General features: G+C 37.1%; 2 protein-coding genes across 2 annotated transcripts; one reads left to right on the plus strand and one right to left on the minus strand.

Annotated features, from left to right (window-relative positions):
- Positions 1-5,664: 5,664 nt before the first annotated feature.
- LOC131026341 (alpha-glucosidase-like) lies at positions 5,665-8,743 on the plus strand. Its single transcript, XM_057956198.1, has 4 exons — positions 5,665-6,021; positions 6,094-6,749; positions 6,841-7,071; positions 7,132-8,743. The coding sequence occupies exons 1-4, from the start codon at positions 5,804-5,806 to the stop codon at positions 8,673-8,675; spliced, it is 2,649 nt and encodes an 882-aa protein (XP_057812181.1). The 5' UTR covers positions 5,665-5,803; the 3' UTR covers positions 8,676-8,743.
- Positions 8,744-9,117: 374 nt separating this feature from the next.
- Positions 9,118-9,828, minus strand: LOC131025764 (uncharacterized). The gene has a single exon (XM_057955550.1). It carries the CDS (start codon positions 9,826-9,828, stop codon positions 9,118-9,120), a length of 711 nt encoding a protein of 236 aa, XP_057811533.1.
- Positions 9,829-10,029: the final 201 nt, after the last annotated feature.

The following is a 10,029-nucleotide window of genomic DNA, read 5'->3' on the forward strand; positions in this document are numbered from 1 at the left end:
AAAAAATTAACTAATATATTTCTCTTAACAATATTATATTTATAATAAACAAATGCACACATAAATAAGTAATATTTCAACATCGACTTACATAATACTCCATTCGTCCACGAAAAAGAGTCATACTTACCCATTTTTTTGTCCACGAAAAAGAATCATGATTCATTTTTTTGTATAATTTGACCCTTTATGAATTTGTTAATTTACTTTATTTTGCCATTAAGGACCCACCTCAATAATTAAGAACTCTTATCACTTAATCTTAATTACATACGATTAACTATTTAAAAGAAATTAACTTAACAAGTGGCAAGACTATAATAAAGTCTCTTGCTAGCCTAAATTCTGGAAACCAATGAGGCGTCATCTCCATCCTTCTTCTTCATCCGTGTCAAGCCCTAATTCGAGGGTCCTTTTTCAAATCGCCGCCTACAAAAAATCGTTGCCTGCCTCTAAGCCCGAAGCCTTAAGGCGCCACCTTCTTCAAATCGCCGCCTCCCTTTGAGCCCGAAACCCTAAGGTGTCACCTCCCTCCTTCATTTCTAGTCTACCAACTGAAAACCCTAACTCTCTCCCTCAAATCGCCTCCCTCATTCGTTTCTAGTCCATCGGTTGGAAACCCTAACTTTTTCCCTTAAATCGCCGCCTCCCTCCGTGATGGATCTCAGCCTCCCTCCTGCTTCTCTCTCTGAATCGCTTCTGACGGAATCGTCTCCGGCCGAATCACCGACCTTGGGGAGGCGTTTCACAGACGTTTTCCCCTATCTCCCCGATTCTTGAGTCGTTGCTCGGTCAGCCTTTCGGTGACATGACGCCTCTAACGAAATCCTATCCGGCATTTTCGCCGTCGTTGATAGCGACCCACATAGAATCTCTTTTGATTCCTTTGTGGGCCTTCGAGCCGGACACGGTGGTGCCAGAAACGCCTCTGACGCATGTTCATTTGACCGTGAATGGCTTCATCGGAGATGGAGAAGGCTGACCGGTGATGTTTGAAGGCCGATGATGCAATTTTTTTATGATGTTGTTGCTGAGCATGTTGGTTTAATCTGTTGGTGGTGATTGTTGGTATGTTTTGTGTATGATCATCTGCCTTGGTCTGTTTCGTATATTATCTTATGATGACAATTGAACTTTCAGTATCTGAGGGTAAATATTCTTATGTTCATGCCACCACTAGGTATATTCCCTAGTTTGAGATTGAAATCTTTCGTTTTTCTCATAAATTAGATAATGATTGCAGTATGATTTTACTTTTAAATTCAGTTGAAAAATTAAAGTATGAATTTACTTTTAAATTCAGGTTTGATTCGAAAAAGCGTGGAATGCGGCAGATCAGTAACTTCAAAACTTAATTTGGGATTAATAATAAATAAATGGAATAAAACGTGCCATTAACACTACGCCTATAAATTTCCTTTTACTTCACTTATACATACTTTAATAATTTTCTTAAAACTCGTGCTGAACTTCAAATGGGACACTTTTTCGTTGATGAAGGAAGTAATTACTATACAACTCTTAAAAATATAAGATGCAATTTTTTTATCAAATAATTATCATTTTCTTAATTTTTACATCTAAATATTTTATGTTAATTATTGGATTAAATTTACAGAAAAGTGAAATGATGAGTATGTCTTTCTAATATTGAATCAAAATATATTTTACAAATTTTTTGGGGGAAAAAAAATCTTATTATACTAATTTTTAAAAATAAAATAATGAAGTTGAAAATTAAACAACGAGAAAAATTTTATATGATCAAGTGAACATATTATTTTTGGGTTAGTTCTATAGAATTTCGAGTTATTTTTTAGCTAATTATATCGAATATCAAGCTATTGTAATTTCATCGAGTTAAAAATTTTCAATCCTAACCCTTTTAAATTAATGAATTAATTGAATCAATCCATAAATTTGAAACTAGATTGACATTCGTATGATAAATAAAGATTTTTATCACATGTTCATGATGACTGATGAGTCATTGAGTCCCACCCTTAAATTGATAAACTATACAAACCAAACATAATTTGACCATCGAGTTTGAAATATTAATTTTTATCCAAATATATTTTTCATTCTCTTTGTTAACTCAATTTAGTATAAAATGTCGATTAATATATTCATATATAATATGGATATACATAATACATAAGGATTTGAATCATGTCGATTCTTTTAGTTTCGATTAATTAATTTTTTATTTTTCAGGTTAAAATATTCGACTCTAACCTTAATTCACTCGATTTTGGACTAGTCCATTGGATCCGTAAGTTTATAATTTATTTACTTGTATAATTTTTTTTATTATTGATAATCATATTTTGTAAGAAAAATAGGCCGTATTTTTTTAATCAAGACACTTCGTCTCGTATTAGATTAAAAAAATAGCGTTATTTCAATTATTAGTTAATATGTAACTTCATTATCGATAAGAATTAGATATATATCTAACATAAATGACTATTTTTCTTTGATTTTTATGTCATAGACGTTGTTATTAACCATTGGAAAAAACTAAAATACATTCCACAAGTATCAAAATCTTATTATCAAATTAAAAAAATAAAGTAATAAAGTTTAAAAATCAATTATTAAGAAAAACTTCGGTTAAGATCAGGCCAACCCACTTGTTTTTTGGGTCAATCCTATTGGAATTGGGCTATTTTTTATTCGAGTCATTCAGACTAATTTTTTTTGAGCTAAAAATTTTCAACCCCAATCCTCATTTTTATCGGCCAATTTGAATCGATCCATCAATTTCGAGCTTTATTGACATCCCTAGTAATACCCCTTCAAATTTTGACTAAGTAAGGTCTATTACTTTTAGACCGTTTTAAGCATTAATTATGTAAATCAAAGGCTTATTTACCCCTCCTACTTTTGACAAATAGTGGACAATGTTGTTTTACTATTTTCTTTCTTTATACAGTTATATAAATCATTGATTTATTCCTTAAAAATCTAAACTAACATTAGTAGATATGCAAAAATTTCTTTATTGAAGTAATCATAGATAGTTTTTTAATTATAAATATAATTAATTAATTATACTATTTTATAGGTTAAAACTAATTATTAATTTGTGGAATTTTAGACATATTAGCTAGAGTATCTAAATTAAACTATAATATAAATATAACAGTGAAATTAATACTATAAATTATGAAATCGAAAGGAATATAACTAAGATAATAATTTATTGTAATATAATACATTGATCTCATTATTAAATTTATTTTATAAAAATATAGTACTGTAGAAAAAAAGTATAAGGTATTATGAAATTGAAAATAAATAATAGAAAAGTAATAGGATTGGATGTAAGAGCATCCGCATTGGGACCTCCTTGATAGCCTCCTTGATAGCCTACTTGATAGTGGTTGTGTTATTGAGTAGGTAGTGCTGCATTGGGGTTCCTTGATAGCCTACTTGATTTTTTTAGTTTTTAAAGAGGAGAGAGAAATTTTTAAAGAAGAGAAGAGAATTAAAAAAAAAGAAAAAGAAAAGAAAATCACTCGAGCATACTCGAAAACTCGAGTAGCTCCTCCCTGCAACGCCTACTCGAGTGCGAGTAAGGCATCGAGGATGCCGTTGCCAATGCTCTAATAGTATGAATAGTGTCACACGCTCATAACATTGTTTAATTATTTAAATAAATATCAAAAGAATTATATGAGTACATATTATGGTGAGAATAGTGTCGCATATTGACCGTGTTGTTCGTTTATTTTATAAATAAAGTGAAATTGAAATCAAACATTATAAAATTGAAACAAATAGCTATAATTGTGAGAATATTGCCTCAAATTGACAACATTGTTAGATTATTTCATAAAAATATATTGTACTATAAAAACATAGAAGATATTGATGAAATTAAAATACATTAATTAGATTGAAAGAAATTACTAATTATTTAATTAATGAATTCGGGCACCCAATGTCTGACATCACTCTAACCCCCCGCATCGACGTTAATATTATAACATTATTATTTCACAAAATAATAAGCTATATTAATAAGCAATCATATTCACTATCCACGTTGCTATACCCAAATATAACTTTTGATGTATAAGAATTTTTTAGAAACTCAATTGTCATATAAAAATTGTCAAATATACGAATATATTTTTATATAACATTAAAAAACCTTGAAGTAAGAGTAGTTACATATAGATGATAACGAAATTAAGTAATTTTTTTAGCATTCAATAATTTAAACATAATATGTTTTGCAAAATATCATACAGTTAATTATATTAGTGAACCATCATTTGTAAGTGAAAAAAAGTAAACAAACCAAAATTGCTGATTATATTAATGTTGGGAACACCTATGATGAAATCATTTATGATTTATGATGTAAAATAAACAAACATATGAATCGTTTCGGGTTCAATATAAAAAACAACACAAAAGCTCATGAAAAAAGAAGAAAGAAACATATTAATCATAAAATATTGAATTAGTTTAAAATTATTTTTGATTTTTAAATATGTAGCTTTTTACTTTCTAATGAATGCATTTATTACTATTCAAGACGGGGGTTACCCCGTAACCCCGCGATCTTAGTAGCTACTAAAATTAGATTAGATTAATTATTGATAGGTCTCAAATTGAATCCATTTCATTACATTTTAAAATATTATTCTAATTAAATTTCATTGATACACATATGAAATCATTTTTTATATAAATTATATAAATAAATAAATAAATTCAAAGATTGAATGATAGAGAACTCGAACTCAGGACCTTAGGTCTCCGACATTAACCTCCTACCATTAGACCAACACACACATGAAATCATTTGTTTCTAATAATTTATATAGTTGCTGCTAATGAGGCCTAGTTCAAGTGGTAAAACTGAGACACCCAAAAACTCTCATTTGTGAGAGGCCTTGGATTCAATTACGAGTGCATGCGGTATAATTTTTCCACTGTTGTATGGGTAGTAGCCGTGTGCATGTGGTGGGGCCTTTGTGTGGGTATCTATGTCCCATATATTAAACATGATCATTTAATTTCTAGCACAATTATTAAGAAGAAGAGTGATTAAAAGTTAAAGTGATAGAGAACGGTGAAGCTCACAACTTTTTGTGAGATAAATATTTTTTTTATGGAAGTGACCATTTGTAATGGGACAATCCAAAATAAAAAATGGTCATGTTAAATGGAACATATGGAGTACTACTTTAATTAACTAGCACTAATTAAGTCTTAATTACTAATTAGAGAAAATTACTAAAATATCCTATTATATTAAGATGTATGAATAACATTACTCTAAAATTATATCTTGTCTTATGCATTCTCTAACGCCAATAATTAATACTATGAAATTTAAATCTTAAAATTACTATTGACGTTCATCTACTAGTGTAATAATAGAAGATACAACACAAGTACTAGTAATTAACAGAGGATTTGGCTTGATTTTCCGAGGGGAGAAAATTAAACCAAAAGGGGAAATTGCTAGAGAAACGGGAAATTCGCTTTTTTGTTTTTGTTGAAAACGAAGTTTGCCTATTTTGAAAACAACGAACTAATGTACTCGATATTATAATTAATTACAGTTTAAGCCAATGTAGACGTCAATCATTTTCACACACCGCCACCTAAAAAATGTCATAGTTACTGCATTATTGGGAAGACTTTTAACCACACCAAATAATATTGCCTTATGAAAATTAATATATATATAAATGATTAGATATTTCCTGTGTGAGTTGTCCAGTAATAGATAAGATAGTGATTCATTCCACTACTTGAAACTCACGATCCATCCATAATGGTCAAACCAAATTCCAAAGTCTTCCAATTATTGATTCTCGTCGCATTCTTCAATTGTTCAGCATTTTCAGCTGAAGCAGAAGTAGTCGGATATGGCTACCGTCTCCGATCTATAAAGGCCGATTCATCGCGAAAATCTCTCAGCTCTCTTCTTCAGCTCATCGACCACTCCTCTGTGTACGGCCCAGATCTCCCACTCCTCTCTCTCACCGCCAGGTAATTAACAATCATTAATAATTGAGTTGTTGGATTAATTTAGCATTAATTCGTAGTTGAAAATCGCGACAGCTTAGAAACAAAAGAGCGTTTGAGAGTGAGCATAACCGACTCCGACAAAACCCGTTGGGAAATCCCTAACGACATCCTCCCCCGCCCCCCGCGCCGCCATGGGGGCCGCATTTCTCCGCCGCTCCTCTCCGACGCAAGCTCCGACCTCATCTTCACCCTCCAAAACACCACGCCCTTCGGCTTCGCCGTCCACCGCCGCGGCGCCGCCGCCCCCCTCTTCGACGCCGCCCCGATCCAAAACCAGCCCTCCACCTACCTCGTCTTCAAGAATCAATATCTCCAGCTGTCGTCGTCGCTGCCTCCGCAAAAATCCAATCTTTACGGCATCGGCGAGCACACAAGAGGGTCGTTTAGGCTTCAGCCTAACCAGACACTGACACTATGGAACGCCGACATCGGCAGCGCCAATGTTGATGTGAATTTGTACGGATCGCACCCTTTTTATATGGATGTGAGGCCTAATGGGATGACTCATGGCGTCTTGCTGCTCAATAGTAACGCCATGGATGTTGTGTATTCCGGCGATCGGATCACTTATAAGGTGATCGGAGGGATTCTTGATCTGTATTTCTTCGCCGGACCAACGCCGGAGTTGGTGATGGAGCAGTACACAGATCTCATCGGCCGCCCCGCTCCCATGCCATACTGGTCTTTCGGTTAGTACATGCTTGCATAGTTTAGTTTAGTTTCATGTTTCATTAACTTGTTTTTCTTAGAGATTTAGTATAATTTTTTTTGTAATTATAGGATTCCACCAGTGCAAATATGGTTACAAATCTGTGTACGAGGTCGAGAATGTGGTGGCTAGCTATGCTAAAGCTAACATTCCTTTAGAAGTGATGTGGACCGACATTGATTACATGGATGCTTACAAAGATTTCACACTGGATCCGGTTAACTTCCCCGCTGATGAGATGAGGAGATTCGTGGATCAGCTTCACAAAAACACTCAGAAATATGTGGTCATTATTGATCCCGGTAAGATTATATTTGAACTAATTGTACGTAGCTAAATATGACGCAAACTGCAATGTGTAGGGATCAGTGTGAACGAATCGTACCCGACTTACAAGCGGGGAATGCAGGCCGATGTGTTCATCAAGCGCGACGGCGTACCTTACTTGGGCCAAGTTTGGCCGGGCAAAACTTATTTCCCGGACTTCCTCAACCCAGCCACCGGAGAATTCTGGACTAACGAGGTCAAGATATTTCGAGATGTTGTTCCGGTTGATGGTCTCTGGATCGACATGAATGAAGTGTCCAACTTCATAACCTCGCCCCCGACTCCATCTTCATCCCTAGACAATCCTCCCTACAAGATCAACAACTCGGGAGCTCATCGCCCCATCAACGAGAAAACTCTGCCTGCAACATGTCTGCATTTTGGGAACCTCACAGAGTACAATGTGCATAATCTTTACGGTTTTCTGGAGTCCAGAGCTACTCATGCTGCTCTGGTTGAGGCCACTGGTAAAAGGCCTTTTGTGCTGAGCAGGTCTACCTTCGTGGGCGCCGGCAAGTACACGGCGCACTGGACCGGCGACAATGCTGCAACGTGGAACGACTTAGCCTACTCCATCCCCAGCGTCTTGAACTCGGGATTGTTTGGCATTCCCATGGTGGGAGCCGATATCTGCGGCTTCTCGCGCAACACCACTGAGGAACTCTGCAGGAGATGGATCCAGTTGGGGGCATTCTATCCCTTTGCCAGAGATCACTCCGAGAAGGGCAGCATCCCTCAGGAGCTCTATGTCTGGGACTCCGTGGCCGCCTCCGCTCGCATAGTCTTGGCCCTTCGTTACAAGATGTTACCGTATTTCTACACCTTGATGTACGAGGCCAGCACCAAGGGCGCGCCTATGGCAAGGCCGCTCTTCTTCTCCTTCCCTCATGACCCCAACACTTACGGAAACAGCGCCCAGTTTTTACTGGGAAGGAGCGTGCTCGTCTCCCCCGTGCTGGAACAGGGCGCGCTCTCAGTGAATGCCTACATTCCCAAGGGGAATTGGTTCAACATGTTCAACTACTCGAGCTCCTTGAGCATCAAGGAGGGGCGGTATGTGCAGCTGGATGCGCCGGCTGAATCCATCAACGTGCATGTTGGCGAGGGGAGCATCATAGCAATGCAGGGCGAAGCTATGACGACGCAGGGGGCGAGGGCCACGCCGTTCCATTTGCTGGTTGTGATGAGTGAGAGTGGGAATAGCTCCGGGCAAGTGTTCTTGGATGATGGTGATGATTTGGAGTTTGCAGGTGAGGGAGGGAAATGGAGCTTACTCACATTTAACGCTGGTTTGGTGGGGAATCAAGTGTTTCTTGAATCGAAAGTTTTGAATGGGGATTTTGCTCTGAACAAGAAGTGGATGATTGATAAGGCTACGATTCTTGGAGTGAAGAGGGAGTTTAAAAAGATACAAGGATGTGAAGGTGGAATTAACATGGAAGATGTGAAGTTGGATGCAAAGGTTGAAGACGACAACAATGGATTCCTTAGGTTGGAGTTGTCGAAGATGTCATTTCCTATGGGGAAAGAGTTCAGAATCGAGATCGCGTCATGTCTGCAGATAAAATGTCTAACCTAGGCAATGTGTAATACACATCGTCGATAAGATTGCGCCACGTAGCATATGCAAAAGTTCCTTCGGTTTTCCTTTAATTTGGTCCGGTCCGATTTCTTCATTATAATACCACTTTCAATCCCGTTGACTGTTTTTAGAATACTGCCCCCCTTAGCTCTTTGACACATGTGCCTAGGATTTATGTAGGCATTAGTTTCATTTTCTAATTGTTACTAGGACACGTTTCGCCCCAGTATTCACTCGACTTATGAGATTATTTTTTCGGGGGTTTCCCTCTTATTTTTTGTTTTATGCACATTTTATACTATTATATATATTTTTTTTGGTCAGAAAAAATGGAATTATATATAAAAAGGGTAGAAGTTTAGGTACCAGAGATACCCAACAGTTACACAAGGAAAGATGAGACATCGTTAGAACACCAGAGCATGAAATTTGCCTCCTTCTAAAAAAAGTTGAAGATTCTATTCCAACTCCACATCCGAGCTTTGATTTCTCCACATAACTTTTTGACATCCCAGTTCTTGCCTTCGAATCTACTCTCATTCCTTCCTTTCCAGATGAGCCAGGTGGTGCAAGCCCAAAGTGCCGATAAGAACCTCCTACTCTTCTTGCCTTTTCCCATCTGTGTGAAGACGTCGAAGTGACCTTCAATGCTATTAGGTCGTGCCGAAAGAAAACCAGTCCACCTCTGGATCTCACTCCAAAGCATATCTGTCTTCGGGCAAGTGAGGAACACGTGATTGGCAGATTCCACTTCCTGGCAGCAGGCATTGCACATGATTTCCTCCTCACCCACAGGAATATTCCTCTTCCTTAAGTTGTCACAAGAAGGAAGCCTATTCCTGAGAATTCTCCACGCCGAGACTCTTACTTTCTGAGGAGCACAGATTTTCCAGGCCAAGGCTGATTTTTGTTTACTGGAAGATCTCGTCACTTCACGTGACCTACTTTCTTTGATCCAGGCGTAAGCGGAGCTGGTAGAAAATCTGCCATCCTTAGATGCCGTCCATCTCCAGCCGTCAATCGTACCTGCAGTTGGGACAATGGCAGAGATAGAAGATAACAGTTCATTAAGAATCGGCACTTCCCAGTCAAAGAGAGTCCTTCTCCATTTTAGGTCCCAAATCCATTCTGTCTCCTCCCAAGTCCCCATATCACTAATGACTGCTTCTTTGTTACTGCTAAGCTGAAAAAGCCTAGGGAAACTGAACTTAAGTGGTTTAGTCCCAATCCACCTATCTTCCCAGAACTTTGTATCCCTCCCGCTTCCAATAGAACGTTCCAGGTTATTCACAAAAACAGCCCCCAGACGTCCCCATATCCCTCCCGCTTCCACTATTATATTTTTAATGTA

The sequence above is a fragment of the Salvia miltiorrhiza genome, chromosome 5, assembly GCF_028751815.1.
Source record: "Salvia miltiorrhiza cultivar Shanhuang (shh) chromosome 5, IMPLAD_Smil_shh, whole genome shotgun sequence".
NCBI lineage: Eukaryota > Viridiplantae > Streptophyta > Magnoliopsida > Lamiales > Lamiaceae > Salvia > Salvia miltiorrhiza.

What these genes read in the sequence shown, in the direction of transcription:
- LOC131025764 (XM_057955550.1), bottom strand. Translation starts at nt 9,828, where the DNA reads ATGGGGACTTGGGAGGAGACAGAATGGATTTGGGACCTAAAATGGAGA.
- LOC131026341 (XM_057956198.1), top strand. Translation starts at nt 5,804, where the DNA reads ATGGTCAAACCAAATTCCAAAGTCTTCCAATTATTGATTCTCGTCGCA. An exon ending in CTCCTCTCTCTCACCGCCAG is followed by an intron (nt 6,022 to 6,093) that starts GTAATTAACAAT and finishes AAATCGCGACAG; the next exon opens with CTTAGAAACAAAAGAGCGTT. An exon ending in CATGCCATACTGGTCTTTCG is followed by an intron (nt 6,750 to 6,840) that starts GTTAGTACATGC and finishes TTGTAATTATAG; the next exon opens with GATTCCACCAGTGCAAATAT.